The sequence below is a fragment of the Octopus sinensis genome, linkage group LG13, assembly GCF_006345805.1.
Source record: "Octopus sinensis linkage group LG13, ASM634580v1, whole genome shotgun sequence".
In the NCBI taxonomy this organism is placed as follows: domain Eukaryota; kingdom Metazoa; phylum Mollusca; class Cephalopoda; order Octopoda; family Octopodidae; genus Octopus; species Octopus sinensis.
Genome location: NC_043009.1, coordinates 33,746,144 through 33,767,698, shown reverse-complemented (window position 1 = coordinate 33,767,698; position 21,555 = coordinate 33,746,144). Strand labels below are relative to the sequence as shown.

Here is a 21,555-nt window from a genome sequence, read left to right as displayed (position 1 = left end):
ACTTATTTTTTGTAAGCCTAGTACTTATTCTATCAGTATTTTTTGCCGAACTGCTAAGTTACAGGGATATAAACACACCAGTATCGGTTGTCAAGCGATGTTGGGGGACAAACAGACACACAAACGTATACACATACATATGTACATACATACATACATACACGCACACACACACACACACGACAGGCTTCTTTTGTTTTCTGTCTACCAAATCCACTCACAAGGCTTTGGTCAGCCCGAGGCTATAGAAGAAGACACTTGCCCAAGGTGTCATGCAGTGGGACTGAACCCAGAACCATGTGGTTCGTAAGCAAGCTATTTACCACACAGCCACTCCTGCATCTGTGTGCATATAATCTAGAGGAATATCTATAAAGATAATAATAAATAAAAATGTATATATTACTAATTAATTATAACGATGTTTATCAAGATATTTATTAATTCATTTCAACCAGCAAATAATTGTTCCTTCATTTGTGCTTCTCAATCGTTATTTTATTAATTAGTTGAAAATTTATTTAACCTTTTATTTCAGTGAAGATAATCAGTTGTCTTGTTGCATGTCGTTATATTTAGGCTGTTAATTAGTTGTAAATCAATTAGTGTTTTATTTCAGTCCAAGTAATCCGTTATTTCATATATGTATATTTAAAATTTGATTCAACTGATTTAAGATTAAAGTTTATATGAATTATCAAAATTATTTTTAATGAAACGTCACCTGTAAACAACATCTTTTCAAGTTTTCATTTTCAGCATTTTAGCCTTTATTCTTAATTTTAATTAATTCATAATTAACATGATTTACAGATAGAGTAATTAAATATAGCAGTCATTGTGAAGATAGCTGCTAAAAAAATTCTATTACAAGTGATTTAAAAAAAAAAGTCAACTTTTATAAAGCTTGTCTTTAAAATTCTGTTTTGAGTAATATCCATATTGACACTACACACATACTTGTATCTTTGGTTACACACTCAGGTGTGTGAGGGATGTCTGCCCTTGGTAACCTAGGATACAAATAAGGTTGTGTCACTTTGTGTGTGTGTAATCAAACATATAAATGGGTTTGTGATTCTATAGAAAAATGAGGAGTTCTTTGTAGTAAAGTGTTTTAATATTGAAATACATGAAGCAAATTCTTTATTTATCTTATATGTATGCTGTTAAAATATAAAATAATATAGAATTAAAATGTTACATAATTAAGATATAACTTATAATAATGATATAATATATTATAAAATATATGTTATAATATAATCAAAATATAATATAAGAAAGATATACCATAAAACTGATTATAAATATTGGCCTTAAATATAGCATCTAGACTAGAAGACATACTAACAAAAGGCCCTGTCCACCTATTGTGAGCACAGAAAAGTTGACATAATAGCAGTGGTAGTGGTGATGATGATGATGATGATGATGTATACTACATACATGTGTGTGTGTGTGTGATTTATATTGTTTGTAGCATAAAATTTATATTTTCATATTAGGAGATGTTTACATTGAAATATATTTCTGTTATTTTCTACAGACCTCTTGGAGGGATTTCTGGTCTGTTACATCAGACTAAGAAACTCCTATCAGTTACATTAATGACTTTGCTGGTTTTGCTGTTTACAGCAGGGGGTCTGTGGTTTATCTATACAACAATAATGTATCTGCCCCATAAAACCGGTTCTCTGTAGTTCTACTAAATATGGACGAATATATATATATATATATATATATATATATATATATATATATATATATGGTGGCACATAAAAAACACCATCCGAGCGTGGCCGTCTGCCAGCCTCGTCTGGCACCTGTGTTGGTGGCACATAAAAAACACCATCCGAGTGTGGCCGTCTGCCAGCCTCGTCTGGCACCTGTGTCGGTGGCACATAAAAAACACCATCTGAGCGTGGCCGTTTGCCAGCCTCGTCTGGCACCTGTGTTGGTGGCACATAAAAAACACCATCCGAGTGTGGCCGTCTGCCAGCCTCGTCTGGCACCTGTGTCGGTGGCACATAAAAATCACCATCCAAGCGTGGCCGTTCGCCAGCCTCGTCTGGCACCTGTGTCGGTGGCACATAAAATCACCCACTACACTCTGAGTGGTTGGCGTTAGGAAGGGCATCCAGCTGTAGAAACACTGCCAGATCTGACTGGCCTGGTGCAGCCTTCGGGCTTCCCAGACCCCAGTTGAACCGTCCAACCCATGCTAGCATGGAAAGCGGACGTTAAACGATGATGATGATGATGATGATGATGATATATATATATATATATATATGTATAAAATCACACACACATGTATGTGTGTGTGGTCTTTTTCTTGTTCTGGTCAGTGGTAACTCCCACCTACCAACAATTCTCTCTCTCTCTCTCTCTCTCTTTCTTTAAACTGAATTAGTATAATTACAGAGCAGGTTCTTAATTGTAAAAATACTTATGTAATTAAGAAATGCCATTACATAAACAGTTTTAGTAATTACAGGGAACCACTCCAGGTCACCCTGTTTTGGCAGGCCTGTAATCAAACGAGTTCTAACAGTGACCATCACATTGTGTTTTTATATTTTCGAAGGAAGAGAGTATCTAGGAGTACATTATTTAGTGTGGGATATCCATGTATCTACAGCAAAACACCCATGTCTGTTCCCTTGATTTAAAGTTGAGAATTTTACCTCAACTGGCGTAAAGCCACACCCCTTCAAATACAACTCCCACCTCCCAGTTGAGGGATTTTTGTCTTGCAAAGTACTTGGTGACCTGGTCGATGCTGGTGCCACATAAAAAGCACTGGTGATGGTGCCATGCAAAAGCCACTGGTGCCTTGTAAAAAGCACGCAATACATTCTGAGAAGTGGTTAGCATTAGGAAGGGCATCCAACTGTAGAAACCTGCCAGAGTGGACAATGAAACCTAGTGCTGCCCCTGGTCTTGCCAGCTCCTGTTTAACCATCCAACCCATGCCAGCACAGAAGACGAACATTAAATGATGATTATAATGATGATAGTATAATTTGAGGGAGATTTAGCTGCTATTTCTAGCAGCTTGTATGACTACATAAAGATGCCTTCATTGGCTTTAATTAGTCATTAATTAATGTTGTGGTGTTAGCTTCTCATTTATAGCCTTATGTATCCACTCTCCCTCTCCCTCTCTATCGTTAGTCAAGTCATTTAACTCACAGCTACACATCAATGAAACATACTTCATCCACTTCATAGAGGCATCACTAGTGCAGGAGTCTCTCAGTGGTTGCATGATCTGCTAGAAATACCAACCAAATCTCCCTCAAAATTACACCCTATGTTCATTTGTTGGAATTGGGGAAATATTCAGGTGTGGCTGTGTGGTCAAGAAGTTCTCTTCCCAGTCACATGGCTTTGGGTTCAGTCCCAATGCATGGTATTTTGGGCAAAAGTCTTTTACTCTAACCCCAGGCTGAACAAATTCTTGTCATCAAATTTGGAAAAATGGAAACTAAAAAAACCCATTGCATGTATGTGTGTGTGTGTGTGTTTCCCTGTCTTGACATCATGTGATGTCGGACCATGGGGCAATAATACCTTGCCTGGAAACAGGTGGAGGTTGGTGGCAGGAAAGGCATCCAGCCATTGTTGTGACCCCACTTACTGTCTCTTAAATGAGAATTAATCTAATTAATCATAAGTATTCATTAGTTGTTTCTGTATTATAATATATATATATATATATGTATGTACACACTCACACACACATGTACATGTGTGTGTGTGTGTGTGTGTGTGTGTATATATATATATATACACACATGCATGTATGTATCTGTGTGTATGTGTATTGTCAGAAATATGCAACAACTTAGTCGGGTCATGTTTCATACTATACCCATTCACATTTGCTGTTGATGTGTGTGTGTGTGTGTGTATGTATGTATGTACGCATATAATAGGTTGACTGCTTACAACATGTCTTGGCATGTTGTTAGTCTGAAACTTTCTGATATATCAAATTTTGGTTTGCTTTTTCATTGATGCTAAACACAATTGCATTCCATGTTATACACTTTGATATATTGTACACTTACGTGTGTGTGTTTCTGTCTCTATGTGTGTGTGTATAAATACTTGTATATGTATTGAGTGTGTGTGTGTGTGTATATATATTTGTTCATTGGCAGGGGACAACACTTGTTGACTGATGTTTTGTCAATCAACCTAACAAGTAAGGAAAGCTATAGTTGACCTCAACAGAATTTGAGCTTAGCATGAAAGGATTCCAGTAAATAATCCAAAGAATTTAGTGTGTGTGTGTGTAGGGGGAAATGTATCTTCTAGTTCAATGTCTCTGATGATTATAATGATGATAATAATAATCATTATTATTATTATTTCATTTCTTGGTCACCAGGGTCAACATATAGGGGATAATAATAATCATGATAATAATAAACAAGGACTGAAATTTTGGGTGGGTGTATAAGTTGATTACATTGACCCCAGTGTACAGTTGGTACTTACTCCATCGACTCCAATAGGATGAAAGCAATTTTTAGGGGAAGGGTAAATCAGTTTCATTAATCCCAATGTAGGATTGGTATTTTTGCTCATTGACCACAAAAGGATGAAAGGTAAAACTGACCACAAAATGTAATGAGCTGGAAGAAATGCTGCTAAGTATTTTGTCCAGTGTGCTAAATATTCTGCAAGCTTGCCGCCATAATAATAATGGTTTGAAATTTTGGCTCAAAGCTAGCAATTTTGGAGGTAGGGGATAAGTCAAATTACATTGCCCCCCCAGTGCTCAACTGGTACTTATTTTATCAACTTATTTTATCAAAAGTTTGAAAAGCAGAGTCGACCTCGGTGGAATTTGAACTCAGAACGCAAAGATGGATGAAATACTGCTCAGCATTTTGCCTGGTATGCTAACGATTCTGTCAGCTTGCCATCTTAATAATAATAATAATAATAATAATAATAATAATAATAATAGAGTTGATAAATATGGAGACCTGAGAATAGAGATTGCCAAGATGTGGCAGCTATGAGAGTCAAACGTAAAGGTTATCCCTATTGTCATTGGAGCATTGGGTTCAATACCACCCAATCTGAAAAAATATCTGAAAACCTTAGAGATACCCTACAATCTAGATTTCTTGCAAAAGTCAGCTTTACTTGGAACTGCTTGCATATTGTACTGTCTGTCTGAGGTCCTTGTTGTGACTTGACAAACAGTACATCCCCCAGTAGACACAATATCTTCGATCAACAATCTCACGACATTGTATACTGTGCAATGTCTATAATAATAATGACAATACAAAGGGCAAAGATGTGGTATGAGAAAACTCTAGGAGTCACCAAACATGAGAATTGCAAAATCCTGTGGGATGCAATGATCCATTGTGGTCACCTGACCAGACATCGGAAACCAGACATTGCTGTGGTAAATAAAAAATAAAGAACATGTGTGATAATTGACATAACATGCCCCGGTGACAACAGGATCCATGTGAAAGAAGAAGAAAAAATAAACAGCTATGATGATTTTAAGTGGGAAATACAAAGGTTGTGGTCAACGAAGAGAGTAGGTGTGATACCAATAGTAATTGGTGTACTTGAGAGTATCAGCACTCAACTACCAACATAGCTGAAAGAGATTGGTGAAAGTGGAACACCAACAAAAATCAGCATTGCTTAGAACTGCAAGAATTCTTTGCAGGGTTCTTGAAGCATGACCAGTAAACAAGTGTCACCTTAGTCTGCTGTATGTGGACAGCTGACACTTTCCATCATACCCAGCAAAATAAGTTGTGAGTTTTCATATAATAATAATAATAATAATAATATAATAATAATAATAATAATAACCCTTATAATCTTAACTAAGTCTTATTCTAGTATAAAATATATCCATTGACCAGCTGAGACAAAGGAAAAGTAAAATTGCTTAGAAAAATTTATTGATTTCTCATACATGACTTATTGATTTTGAACATATGTGCAGGGTTGGAGTTATGTAGTTACTGATTAAATCCTTACCAGTGCTTGAGTGATATTTTATTGATCCAGAAGGGTAAAAGACCAAATTTACTTCAGCTAAATTTGAACTCAAAATGTAAAATTCTATAACTAAATAATTTATTGGAAATGACAATTTAATCCTAAAACATTTTCGTTTCCAAATCTTTGTAGGATTAATGTATTCTTTAGTTGCTGTCTTGAGAAACACCATTTCTACAACTAATTAGTGGCATAGATATGCTCGATCAGGACTGACCTGGGGCTAAACAACAACAACCCAATAGTCCATCATTATTCGCTGTCTCAGCTATTTTCTTCAACCCTAGGAATTCCTCAACAAGGTTTCTGTTTTTGTTTCTCACAGATTAAGGTACTTTTCCTCTATTTGAACCTACTGCTCCATGTTTGATCGGTTTAGTGGGTTGGAACCTCTTGTAATATTCTCTTTGTACCCTCATGATATATAAATTCTTTTCCACTCGTGACACTTTTCTACACTCAGAATAAGGCTGGTTATTACTATGAATATGGTGCTATTGTATCCAAAACCTAGTCTTCAGCAGAGTATTATAACAGTGCAAGTAATATAGATGTGTGTGTGGCTTAAGTTAAGGTGTGTAGCTTAGTGGTTTGGTCAGGAGTTCACTTCCCAGTGACATGTTGTGTTCTTGAGCAAGACATTTCATTTCACATTGCTCCATTCCAATGAGTTCATCATCATCGTTTAACGTCCGCTTTCCATGCTAGCATGGGTTGGACGGTTCAACTGGGAAGGCCGAAGGCTGCACCAGGCTCCAGTCAGATCTGGCAGTGTTTCTACAGCTGGATGCCCTTCCTGATGCCAACCACTCCGTGAGGGTAGTGGGTGCTTTTTACGTGCCACCGACACAGGTGCCAGACGAGGCTGGCGAATAGCCATGCTCAGTTGTACCCGTAATTTCAAAAGGGCCAGCCTTGTCACATTCTGTGTCGTACATCAAGGATATGTGTGTCTGTGGAGTACTCAGCCAATTTCATGTGAATTTCACGAGCTGGCTGCTCCATTGATCAGATCAACAGGAATCCTGGTAGTCGTAACCGACGGAGTTCCAGTTCTATTGGATTGCTTATCAATGCTCGCCTTAGTTTCTCCGGCCAAACAGAGTGTGATAAGCCGTTGCTTGGTTGTTGAAGAGAGGTGGTAGGGTGGGGGGGACCTGAACACTCTACCTTCCCCTCCTCCCAAAACACACACACACACATACACACAGAAACAATGCAAAAACCCTTGAGACTTTTACACTTAACTCATTATTGAGTGATTAATTGATTTTATAGTATTTACAGTTGCCCTCCCCCCACTTTTACATTTAGTTGCTGTTTTTTACACACACACACACACGTATCTATGTGTGTGTGTGTGTGTGTGTAACTCATTTTTCAGTCATGCTTGTTGTTATTGTTGTAGTAACGGTAGAGTACAGTGTTTTTCACGATCGAGTTCATCTGGGATATAGATTTTAAAATACACTAAAGAGGCTGATGATGATGATGATGCTGATGGCTGTTCTATTGATTTATATAAGAAAGCCCTACTAAACAAATGCTAAGCATTGATTAGTTATTGACTCTTTCACACTCTCTCTCTCTCTCTCTCTCTCTCTCTCTCTCTCGATTGACTGTGTAGTATTCTTGTTTTGTATTATAAATGATTGAGTTTAACATTCTTAGGTGTGAAACCTACATAGAAAAAAAATCTGCAAATGTAATAATCTCGTCGTCTTCATCATTAGACATAGAGGGGGAGGTGTGAGAGAGTTTTGACTTGCATATGGACCTGGACTGTGGGTCTGGTCTATGCGTGTGGACTTGTTGCAAGTTGCTGAGAAGTTTTGTCAAACAACTGACCGAAGTCACAGTGTTCCAGCACAGCTGTTGTCATTTCTTCAAGGAATGGTCGTCTGTGAAAGTTCTGGACTCCCTTTATCTCAGAACCAATGGATTTAATCTTGTTTTACAAATTGTTTTGGATGGTATTGTGAAAGCTGGCAACAGCTGGTGGAATGACACACACTGTAGGTAGGTATATGCACACATCCATTGACACATACACATACACACACACAGTGTGAAAGGTTCCAGCTATTGGTATACCACACTATAGATGGGTATGGGCACATACAGACATGTATGTGGCTTGACTGACTGCAACTTCGAAGTCACTGTCAACAACATTCTTATTTAAGAACGATAAATTTATTCTCTACAAAAGTAAGGAGTAAGCCATCAGATTAATGTAAAACTGTTTTTATTATAACTGAACATATAAACAAACATTAGCATATGCATGTGTGTGTGTGTGTGTGTGTGTGTGTGCGCGCACGCACATCTGTACATAGAGACATTCATGCATATATTTTGTGTGAAAGCAGGTATCCACTATTGGTATGTCGCACTGGGTGTAGGTGTGTAGATACATACATACACACATACACACACATACATACATACACAATTCTTTTTTCTATGTTAACAACGAAATATTTTTAATATGAATTGATATGTTAATAAGATACTTGATTAATTTTAAGAGAGAACAGAGAAGGATTGGAGTATCTAACCCCCAATATATTACTGTATATTATTCATTAATTTGTTGTACTTGATATAAATTTATTGATTTCCGTGTGATTTTGAACTCTGAGTGGTGAGAAACACGAAACACACACATTGCCCAGTGGGCTACTGTTCTGGTCATAACTTACATCATGTGGTTATAGCTGTGTGGTTAAGAAGCTAGGTTTGTAATCCTGTCTTTGTAGGTTCAAACCTGGTGTATGAAATTTCGAAGTTGGTTGAGAAGAACTGTAGAAGCCTGCTCTGTGTGTATGTGTGTGTGTTTACCATGATGATGTCAGCTTTCCCTACCGGTGTGGGTTGGTTAGGTCATCAAGGTCTGAATTAAGTTTTATTCCAAGTAACTGCACTCACCCCAACTCCTAAATGGGTTACAGGACCATTTCTCACTTGTATTTTCCAGTTTTGACTTGATTTTTATGTCTTTTTGGCTGGTTGCTCCTCTTAACACCAATCATTTTACAGACTAGGTGTTCTTCATAGTTCTAACCGCACTAAAAAAGTTCTCACATCCTCAGGGCCCTCTTAAACCTTATTTTGTTTCTGTTTGCCTATTACTTTTAATAGTGTACTGGGTACATTATATTATCTTAGCACCAGCATTGGTGAGGTTGCCTTGTACTTCTGTAAGACTAAAAAGTCCTTGCTGCTCTCTGTTGCCTGAGCTCTTTCAATGCCATTGACCATGTATATGTGTGTGTTCGCTACCCCTTGTCATGAAGTATCCCTTGTTGAAAAGCACAATGAGTGGTTAATGCACTGGACTACTGACCATGAAGTTGAGACCTCATTCTAGTTTATAATGTTGTGCATCTTATAAACGTTCATAAACTGCTTCTTTCTGTTTGCTTGTTTGGTTACAGAAACAAGAAAGAACAGGAATCAACTTGTTGCTTCACAGTTCAGTGATTAACATATCCAAAAATTGTTGAAAGCACTTATAAACTTTGAAAGAATGTGAAATAATTCTTTTTTTATGGAATAGTGGAGCTTGAAACAAGATAAAGCTGTAAATAATAGCGTGTTAAAATACCGAGCTTAAAAGCCACCTTGGATAGAAAAAGTTGAAGGCTTCCCGTGGAACGTGAACCCATGTCTCCTGTAAATATGACAAACGTTCTATCAGTATTTACATGTAGCTTTATCATCTGCTTTGAGATCCACTGTTTCAAAAATGCAGAATAGGCTCATACTACACCCCCTGCTTTCTCAGTTACCCTTTTTCTTCCACCCCAAACCACTTCCATTTCCCATTATCTCCACCAATCACCTCCTGCTTTACTCCCCTCCCCCCACTGTACTCGATCATTAACACCTTGCTTATCTGTTAATCACCCTTAATGCCCTCACTTATCTTCTGCAACTTCTGCTCCTGAGCCTCTCCTCTATTTCATGCCGTCATTGCTATAGCCACCTCTATCCTGCCCACTCACCCAGTCCAAACCTCTGTATCACCTCACCCCAATGTCCTCCAGGGGCATCTCCCATATCAGCTTTTCCACTATCTCTCCCACTATCTTCCTCTTTATCTTACCCTCTCACTTACCTGCTCTCTTTACTCACCTTTCTCTTCCACCTGGAGTATCCCTCATGCCCTCACTTTTCTTTTCCACCTGGTGTACCCCTCACTCCTTCACCTTTCTTTTCCACCTGGTGTATCCCTCACTCTCTCACCTTTCTTTTCCACCTAGTGTAGCCCTCACTCCCTCACCTTTCTTTTCCACCTGGGGTATCCCTCACTCCCTCATCTTTTTTTTCCATCTGGGGTATCCCTTACTCACCTTTCTTTTCCACCTGGAGTATCCCTCACCTTTCCTTTCCACCGGGGGTATCTCTCACCTTTCTTTTACACCTGGAATATACCTCACTCCCTCACCTTTCTTTTCCACCTGGCGTATTCCTCACTCCCTCACCTTTCTTTTTCACCTGGGGTATCCCTCACTCTCTCACCTTTCTTTTCCACCTAGTGTAGCCCTCACCTTTCTTTTCCACCTGTTGTAGCCCTCATTCCCTCACCTTTCTTTTCCACCTGGGGTATCCCTCACTCCCTCACCTTTCTTTTCCATCTGGGGTATCCCTTACTCACCTTTCTTTTCCACCTGGAGTATCCCACACTCCCTCACCTTTCTTTTCCACCTGGGGTATCCCTCACGTTTCTTTTCCATCTGGGGTATCCCTTACTCACTCACCTTTCTTTTCCACCAGGGGTATCCCTCACCTTTCTTTTCCACCTGGGGTATCCCTCACGTTTCTTTTCCATCGGGGGTATCCCTTACTCACTCACCTTTCTTTTCCACCAGGGGTATCCCTCACCTTTCTTTTACACCTGGAATATACCTCACTCCCTTCCCTTTCTTTTCTACCTGGTGTTGCCCTCACTCCCTCATCTTTCTTTTCCACCTGGGGTATCCCTCACCTTTCTTTTTCACCTGGGGTATCCCTCACTCTCTCACCTTTCTTTTTCACTTGGAGTATCCCTCATTCTCTCACCTTTCTCTTCCACCTGGGTTATCCCTTACTCACTCACCTTTCTTTTCCACCTGGAGTATCCCTTTGTCCCTCACCTTTCTTTTCCACCTGGGGCATACCTCACTCCCTCACCTTTCTTTTCCACCTGGTGTAGCCCTCACCTTTTCTACCTGTGGTATGCCTCGCCTTTCTTTTCCACCTGGGGTATCCATGTTTCTACTCTACAACAAGGTACCTATCCCTACCCCTCTGTACCTCTAATCTCTCAAATGACACAAAGCTAACCCTCTTCTAGTTGAGGGGGTTTTGTCTTGCAAGCTATGTTGTGATCCTGTTAGTGATGGTGCTACATGTAAGGCACTGGTGATGGTGCCACGGGAAAAGCACCCAGTATATTCTGTAAAATGGTTGGCATTACAAAGGGCATCCAGCTGTAGAAACCAGACCAAAACAGACAATGGAATCTGGTACAGTTCCTGGCCTTACTAGCTCCTGTCAAACCATCCAACCCATGATAGCACAGAAAACAGACATTAAATTATCATAATGAAGATATATGAGCCAAGGGAAATAACTGAAATGGACTAATGACTTCAGATTGGATGATTAAGTTAAAGGATGATGGACTGAATATTGTACGTAAATAAATTCATAATTAATATTTGTTCCCTTATAACTGGAAAAGGAAAACAAATGCCTAGTGACAATCCTTAGTGACTCTCAAAGAAAAAGGGGAGATAATTTTAAAAAAAATCAATTTCTTGATGTTTGCAAGCAAGGGAGACGACTAAGGGGTTACCCAATGGGGAAGACCATCTCATTGCAAAAAAAACTAGAGATTTAAATCAATAAATGGATTTAAAATATTATAAAACCAGCAGGTATATTGTTTAACCATAGGCTAAGCCTGATCAAGTTGATTGTAATCATAGGCATTCCAGCCATGACCATCCTGTATTTTTCCCTTTGTGCTGGGAGCTCAGAATCACATTTCCATGTCATATTCTTCTAAAGATTGTAGGCTATGATTTGCAGAAAGTTGAGCTGCTATTTCTTTCAGATGCAGTGACCACATAGAGGCTCCTTTTGGCTCATATTAGTAGTAATAATAACAAGAGGAGGTGGAGGCTTTCATTTTCTCCACTTTTTCGTCCCCTCCACCTCCTTCTTATTTGGTCCTTAGTTTGATTTAATTCCTCCCACCTCAGAAAACATTTTTCTTTTGACAAAACCCTTCTTTTGTGACCCCCCCCCACATTCACATCTTGTTTTTCACCTTAGAAGCAGTCTCCTCCCTCCTTCTCTCCCTCTCTCTTCAGTGCTTTTCTTCGGTTTCTTTATTTACCCCCTCCCCTCCCTTCTGCTATAAACTTCTGGTCACAGGCCAACAATGGCATCTCTACATAGTTACTTAACCTGCTAGACATAGCAGCAAAATCTCTCCTAATCACATTCTCCTGTCTTGAAAACAGGAAAAAGAACACATTGGACCATATGTGTACATGATGAGGCTTTGGGTGGTGGGGTGGGGGATCGGGATGGGGGTTAAACAACAAGTCTTTTGTTACACCCTGTTTTGTTCCCCCATTCTCCCTTACTATTACTACTACTTCTCTTTCTCTCAGTCTCCCACCCCCACTGTCTCTTACTGCTCTTCTTTCTTCTCCTGGCAACCAGTCATTCATTAAACCAATTGTTTACTTAATAAATTAAATTAATGTTTCTATCACTGTTGATTGTCATGGTGATGATGGCAATAATGATGACTATGATGATGATGGTAGTGTTGGGGCTGTTTCTTCTCATTCATTATCACTGAATCTGAATGGAGAAGTTGTAGTGGCTAAATGGATGGATTAGATGTGTGTTGATATCTTGTCTCTCAGAAAACCCCGGCACTCACTGACACCCCACAAAAACCACTCCCTCCCCCCACACCAGACTCTCTCTCTCTGTACCTTCAATGCTACTATGGCAACTGTGGCTTATGTGAACAAGCAAGTTATACCCCACCTCTACCCAAGCTCACCCAATGCACTGCCTCTTCTATGTCCTTGTTATTAATACTTTGCTCAAGCCTTCCTCCACAAACTGACCCTCCCCCACACTCTCATACACACACCTGGAAATCCTCTGGAAATTCTTCCTTCTTGGCCCAGACAGAAAGTTGCAGACTTTCTAGTAAAATATTAACCTCATCAACTTTATCAATTTACAAAGGATCATGGGCATTTGCAGTTGCTAAGCCAACCCTTCCAAAATTTACTCGTTAGCATTCAGATTACTCTAACGAGCATATTGCTTATTTATTCATGATATTTTGAATTAATCATTCATTATCTTGTAGCTTCAAGATTTTGATGATGTAGTATTTATTTTTAGAGTGACCTTGTAGGATAAGTGTGAGAGGCTGGATCTGGCTAGTTTGAACATAACAAGGATAGACTATTTGGGCTGGATATGGCCTGCTTAACTGCTAAATTGTTAAATAATAATTAACATATATTACATCGGCACAAATCTATGGATTTTAACGAGGTACATAGTTGATTATAATGAATCCAGCCCTGAAGTAACATTTCTTTTATTGACCAAAGTGGGGCTTGAACTCATAATGTAGAATGACTGGAAAGTATTTTGTCTAACACTTGACTGAGTCTCTCCTCCATCATTCAATTTATTCTGTTCCCCATCACCCAACTGAGTCTCTTTGCTGCATCTCTGTTCTCTCCTATGGCACTCTAAACAATAGTAACCAGATTTCAAAATAAACTTCTGTAGATAAATCTATAGGCTCCCTCCCTCCCCCCTCTCTCTCTCTTCCAGTTACTTTCTATTCCTATAAAATAGACATCTTATTCTTCCATCTCCCTCTAAAGTTATGTTTCCATAGTTACAACACCTATAATAAAATAGTCTTCCACTATTGACTTATCTGTTCCAACCCCACTCTCTTTCCTATATATATATATGTATGTATATATCTATTCACTCACATGTACATACTTGCATGCACACATAAGTACACACACAAATATACATAGACGCTACATCACCATTCAGATGCTATCACTGATATTATTATCTGAATTCAATTTGTGGCTTTGTGACTGCTTATCCAGCATTTATTGGGCTGACCCCTTTCTCTCCAGCCCGTTGCTCTTCTTTTATACTTTCATCCAAACTACAAGTCTTCATCCATTATCACTGATATCTTCCTTGGTTATATGTAGATTTCTATATGTCCTTGGTGGGAGATTTTGCCTACTTATTGCAAGGATAATCTCATTTAATCTGTTTCAATTCACTACATTACATATGTGAGACTGTATATTTGCTGTGTTTGTACCTCACAACTGGCTCATTTATATCTCATTAATTGTTTTTCTGTTGTACTCAATATCTTTCCAAGGACGTGTGATAAATGAACATACATATTATGTGTAGGTGTGGTTGTGTGGTTAACAGATTGGCTTGTCAACCACATGGCTGTGGGTTCAGTTCACTGTGTGGCATCTTGGACAGTTGCCTTCTTCTATTGCTCCAGGTTGGCCGGTACCTTAATGAATGGAATTATTAGATGGAAACTGAAAGAAGCCCATCATGTGTGTGTTTTTGTTTCCTTGTTTTGACATGACACAATGCCATCTTACAAGTGGCATTTGTTTCCAATTTCTTTGAAAGCATGTCTGGCCGCAGGGAAATATTTCCTTGCTTGGAAACAGGTGAGACTTGGTGAAAAGAAGGGCTGTAGGAAGACTACCTTGTTGAATTCTGAGGGGAAAGTGGATGTTGAAACAACAACGATGATAATGATGATAGTGGTGGTGGTGGTGAGGAGGAGGATTACCTGTCTAGACATGGCTGAATGGTTTCTAAGTTCAATCTCACTGCATGGTGTCTTAGACAAATGTCATTTTCTACAGCCTTGGGTCGACCCATATCTCATGAATGAAACTGAGTTGGTGGAAACTATATGGAAGCCTGTTAAGTGGATCTAACCCAACCTTGTTTGTCACACATTGTGTCATACTGATTTTGCCAGAGTATTATATTAACAGTTCACGTCTGTGGAATATTCAACCACTTACTAATTCACTTGGTCAAGCCACTCAGTACTCATGGTTGGAAATTCTGACTCAGCTCCATATATATATATATATATATATATATACAAGCATTAAAGACCCATCGTTGCCGGGTCATAGTGCTAGTGCATGTATATACGTGTATATATATGTGTACATATTACATGTACATCTATATATATACATCTACACATAAAATGCAAAATACAAAGTTATATCTTGATATCACTAGTGATAACAATACTCAAAATATATAACAGACTGGAATTGTTAGCTCCTCTTTTTTCTCTACATTGTATACTTTATAGACAATAGTCTTTTCTTTAATTTAATTTTTTATTATCCATCTGGACTATTCCATTTCTGCACGCTAATTTTATTTTTAATTTATTCCCATTCATGTGAAACCACTTATTCAAGTTAAAATCATTGATGCAATTTTATACCAATTGCTGTTTTTACTTTTGTTATGTTACGATTATATTATACTTTAGTTTGATTTTAATTATTACTTACTACATATAATTCAATTGTTATTATTATTTTTATTGTTAAAGTGAGAGCATCTGACATAAAATAGAGAAATATTTTTGTTTCACCTTTAACACATAATACTGAAATAGTGGAGAAGATATGATATTGCTATGGACTCGCTCTAGACAAGAAGTTGAACATTTTTTTTTGCCCATGAAACTACATGTACCCTAAGTAAGGCATGTGTAAAATTTGAATGAAATTGGTTGTGTAGTTCTCAAGTTTTAGCGAAACACACAGACAGACAGACATTCTCAGTTTTATATATATGGAGCTGAGTCAGAATTTAATTTATTTAATAAATATATATATAGCTAACAAAGTAAAGTTGGGGGTTACTGCACAAATATAAGGAAAAGAACCAGGAAAAGCAGAAGTCTTTTAAAAGTAATTATTGACTTAACTGGTACTTAAGTATGTATGTGGCCATATATCTGCACATCTCAATTTTCCACTGCATTGAAACTGAATTCTAAAACTTTACAGGCACACTAATTATTTATCCATCTCAGATACTGGATATGAATTAATCAAATATACATACAGCGTTTAAAGAGCAAAAACGTTAAGTTTTTGGGGTTGGTCAAAGAAGAAATCAATATAAAGATAAACGACAACTGTAGCTGTTTGCTAACTTGAACTGGGATTTTACGTAAAATCAATTGTGGGAGAGTCTGTTTAGTTATTTAAGAACACAATCACACAAAAACGAAAACATTTATAGCCATTGTATGATCACTACAATATAAAGATATTTAATTATTCATCATTTTCATGGAGTAAAGTGATTTGTGCAAAAACCACAAGCATCCAAAATTGATTGGAAACAAATAAAAAGGAAATACATATAAATAGTCATATTCGTATGTATTTAAACTTGCTGTGGAATTAGGGTCCCAATTGAGGGCCTTTTCAAGTAGTTTGTGGTGAAGGCAAACTGACAGGTTTCACTCTTTTACTCATTTCAGTCATTTGACTGTGGCCATGCTGGAGCACTGCCTTTAGTTGAGCAAATCGACCCCAGGACTTATTCTTTGTAAGCCTAGTACTTATTCTATTGGTCTCTTTGCTGAACCACTAAATTACGGGGATGTAAACACACCAGCATCGGTTGTCAAGTGATGTTGGGGGGACAAATACAGACACATAAACATACACACACACACATATATTATATATATATATATATATATAAGACATGTTGGGGAAAGCGAAATCAAATTGAACCAGCTAGGATCCCTGGTCTGGTGGTACGTAAAAAGCACTATCCGACTCGTGGCCGATGCCAGCGCCGCCTCGACTGGCTTCCGTGCCGGTGGCACATAAAATACACCAATCCGACCGTGGCCGTTGCCAGCCTCGCCTGGCACCTGTGCAGGTGGCACGTAAAAAGCACCCACTACACTCACGGAGTGGTTGGCGTTAGGAAGGGCATCCAGCTGTAGAAACATTGCCAGATAAGACTGGAGCCTGGTGCAGCCTTCTGGCTTCCCAGATCCCTGGTCGAACCGTCCAACCCATGCTAGCATGGAGAACGGACGTTAAACAATGATGATGATGATATATAAAGGGAAGGTTTATGAAAATAAACAAAAGACGAAGGCAGGTGGAGTACAAACAAACAAATGTATTAGTATAGTGCTCAGGAATAGAAATAGAACAAGTCTTTTACGTTTCGAGCCTACGATCTTCGACAGAAAGATACACAGAAAAGAAGCAAGGAGACAAAAAAATGTGTGTAGGAGCTAACGGTCTATTATGGCGTTCTGACTTCGGGCAGAAGTCAGAGGTTAGACGCTAGAGGGATAGTAGGGGAGATAACAGGGTCAAGTGACTTCGCCCCAACATGAAGGTGTGTGTGTGTATAAGAGAGTATGTATGTGCATGTGAAAGAGGGCTGGTGGTCTGGACGTGTGTATGTATGTGTGGGTGGTGTGTTGTGATATGATATGTGTAGGTGTAAAGATGTGGGGATGGGTGTGTGGGCAGTGTGCTGTGGGTGGTGTTTTGTGATGTGATGTGTAATGTTGTATGGTGTAGTGCAGTGTGGTGTGATGTTGGGGGGGGCGAGAGTGGGGAAAGCCCATGTGGGGTGTGGGTTCGGCTGGGGGTTGTGAGGAGAGTGAGAGGGGAAGAGAAGAGAGAGGAGAGGGAGAGGAGGGAGGATAAACTAGCTGGTGTTCCCGGTAGTTCTCAGGGATAAAGATGTTCTATTGAAATGCCTTATTATATATACAACGGGCTTCTTTCAGTTTCCATCTACCAAATCCACTCACAAGGCTTTGGTTGGCCCGAGGCTATAGTTGAAGACACTTGCCCAAGGTGCCACGCAGTGGGAATGAACCCGGAACCATACTGTTTGTAAGCAAGCTACTTACCACACAGCCATTCCTACACCTAAGTGTGACGCTTACAGCACCTAGGTTTCCCAAGCGGTCACCCATCTAAGTACTCACTAGGCTCGATGTTGCTTAACTTCAGCAATTGGATGAGAATCAGTGCTTTTAACATGATATGGTTGTAAGTTGTTAATAATCAAAGGATGCAAGGGTCAAAAGGGTGGGTATGTATGTATATGCCAGTCCTCTTTATGTACCAATTTTCCACTGCATCAAGATTGAATTCTAAAACATTTCAGGAACATATATATATATATATATATGTGTATGTATGTTTGTGTGTATCTGCACACACACACACACAAGAGCAATGCCATCAGAAGCAAACATACCCACCCTTTTGACCCTTGCACCCTTTGATCCAGCAGCTGGGATGTGACTGCAGGAAGGAAGTGAAGGCTGCCTCAGCACTTGTCTATGGCTCATTTTTAGCAGACTAGACTGGGGCAGTGTGAAATGATGTGACTTGCTCAAGGATGCAACACACTGCCCAGTCTGAGAATTGAACCCATGACCTTATGACTGTGAACCCACCACTCCTAATCCCTAGGCCATGCATCCTCACACGCTTAAGCTAATTCAAATTAGTCTGAAACACCTTGTTGATAGTGACACTACAGCATTTGGTACCTTTATAGACATCAACTGTTGAAGGAAGAAAACCAAAATAATGGAACTGATTGTTCATGAAAATGTGTTGAAAATTTGTTCTAAGCTTAAAATTTTCTTAACCATTAATTTCATCACCTTTTTTTTTTATGTCTGCAAGAGCTAAAGATTGACACACAAAAGATAAGAAGCCATTTATATAGTGGTGTAATTTTTTTTATGTCTAGATGAATTTTCAAATTAAAAATCTGAATAAGGGAACAGCCTTTAAGGAGGTTGCAGGGACTGGTTAAGAATAAATGTGATTCTTGAAGTAGAGTTGGACTTGTGACTTATTGATCAAGCGCGAGAGATTTTAATGAACCTGTTACTATGTCTGAATACTGGATGATTGGTAAAAGGAATCTGTGATCATCACCATCATCGTTGTCATCTAACATCTACTTTTCCATGCTTTCAAGGGTCAGGCAGAATTTGTTAAAGTAGATTACTACAGCCAGATGCCCTTCCTGTTACCAACCCATACCTCATGTCTTCAAATAAAGTAATTTTTCCCAATGACCAGACATGTTTTAATAGAAGATAGGAAAAGGACACTACTTTCATGACAGTGACAATCAGAAAAAAATTCCAAGGGGTGTCTTCTGCATGAAGAACATAAGTTAAGTCCTGGCTAACATACTTAATATGATGAGCTATGTAGTAGGATATGTGTAAAAATTGCAGTTGTTTATTACATTTATCTCCCTAGTAAATGGCAGATCTTCTCAGCAAGAACTGAAAGGAATTATCAAAGTCAACACTGTGATTGTAAAGCTGAAGAATTCTAATGTTTTTACCAAACTTCAGAATAAAACAATGGGTGTCATCATTTCAATAATGCCACAAGTTAATCTCAAGTTCAGTTGTATGTAATGAGTTTTATCACTGGGTGTGTCACTGTTTTGGATTTACAACTATGGCATAGATATAAATACACAGTTTTTCTTTCTAAGAGTACTTTATTAGACTTAAAGACAGATTATAACCAGGTTATATCATGGTATTGTAAGAACAGAATTATCATAAAGAATATTTAACTATCTTTGCCCATTCAACACACCTGGAAATTATATACCCCTGTTGAACCTGTCTTATTCATTTGTGATTATTCTATTTTGAAATTGTAGAAGTTCTGTTGATCTAAACTAGTATTTTTGATTTTTCTGTTGCTTAAAATCTATTTTAGGTTTCTGCAAGAGATGATGAAATAGACAGATTAAACAAAATGTTGAGTGGAGGCCGACCATCAGATACATTGGCCCTTGAGGTCAAAAACAGAGCCAACGAAAAGATGATTTCTCACCTTAACATTCAGGTATTTAATTGTATACATTTAATTGGATGAGATTAATTAATGTTAATAAGATTATCATTTTTCAGACTCATTAGCCTCATCTTCAGACATGAAATTCCTTTCAATATTTACATAGTATGGCCATGCTATATATATGGAACCATGCAATGTGTATGGAGAAATATCAAGTAATCCAAATGGAAGGAATTTATGGAAGAGCAAGACTGAAAAAGGCATGGGAAGAAATGGTGAAGGTCGATTTCAGAACGCTGGACTTGAAGGAGTTGGCATTGGATGCAAAAAGTGGTGAGATGTTGTGTTGGAGATGACCTATCCAACTTCATCAAGCATGGGAAAATGGATGTAAGATGCTGTTGTTGTTGTTAAGCAACAAGAAGTGTAAGGGCGATTAGGTGATAGTCTAGGGCTTAGGGGCAGGAGACCCCAGGCCTTGGAAAGATAAAAAAAACTTTGGTTGTCTTGTTGCAGTCGAGGGCTCTTCGTTGATGCCCAACACCACTGGGAAGTGGCCCTCGAAGTCACTGGAAATGGAGATCTCCAGGTCCAAATTCTTGAACGGCTGCTGTTGGCTACATTTCAATCAGTTTGATCTCTGATTGTGGCTGAGTGGAGAGAATCGCCATTACCCTTATTAAAGGCTCCAAGTTCAACTTCAGTTGTATGTATTCAGGAATAAGATGTCTGGTAATGATCAGAAATCAATCCAGTCGAAACATTGTGTAGATGAAAATTAAAAAAAAAAATATTTTGTCTGTAAAAATAAAGTTAATCATTACTAAAGAAAAATTTAAGCAAAACTAACTTAATTTTGTCAAATATTTTGATGATCATTGTTTTTCAAGGTAAACAAAAAGAAAATCAATAAATATATAAATATGGTTATTCTTGATTCTTGTTTGATGTACAGTGTTACCAACTCTTATAAAAGACTCAATAGCAATCAGTGGAATTCCATGATATTTTAATTATTAAAAACCTATATGCTACATGTATAAGCCTGTGCAGTGTATTGGCTTTTGACTATTAAATATTATTAATCAGTGGAAATTCCACATTTACATATGTTTTTACTTCTATATTGATGAATAAATTTATTTTCTTAGCCTAACATTGTTTTATTATTTTCAAAATGCGTCTTTAATTTCATTCTATAGTTGAGGTTGTTTAAAGTGAAACACTGAAACTCATTTCATTATAAGGCTATAAACCTCCCGCCTGCAACTTGTTTTTTCTTTATGAGATTTATAATATATCAGATTAATTAGGATTGGATTATATATAAGTTTATCTTAATACAATAACCTTTTTTATGTTCATTATTTACATTCGACGGATATTTGTCCTCATCTTGTTTGTTGTTAACACGTTTCGCCTGATATAACCCTCCAGCCTTCATCAGGTGTCTTGGGGAAATTTCAAACCTGGGTTCTCATTCCCAAGGTATTTTTCAATGTTGTTGTTGTTA

The 21,555-nt window shown here is 38.2% G+C and overlaps 1 protein-coding gene and 1 pseudogene across 3 annotated transcripts in view; one reads left to right on the top strand and one right to left on the bottom strand.

Moving 5' to 3' along the window:
* The window catches only part of LOC115218479 (centrosomal protein of 135 kDa-like), a 67,282-nt gene that overhangs the window by 10,720 nt on the left and 35,007 nt on the right, over positions 1-21,555 (top strand). For 2 of the 3 annotated variants that reach the window (XR_005001669.1, XM_029788322.2), the window contains exon 6: positions 19,962-20,090. Coding sequence is in view for 2 of the 3 variants with exons in the window: in XM_029788322.2 (XP_029644182.1) it covers positions 19,962-20,090 (129 nt within the window). In the remaining variant the exon portion in view is untranslated. Of the gene's footprint in view, positions 1-7,714; positions 8,077-19,961; positions 20,091-21,555 lie in introns of those variants that run through there. The other variant, XM_036508292.1, reaches the window with a different exon arrangement.
* LOC115218702 lies at positions 18,133-18,251 on the bottom strand (annotated as a pseudogene).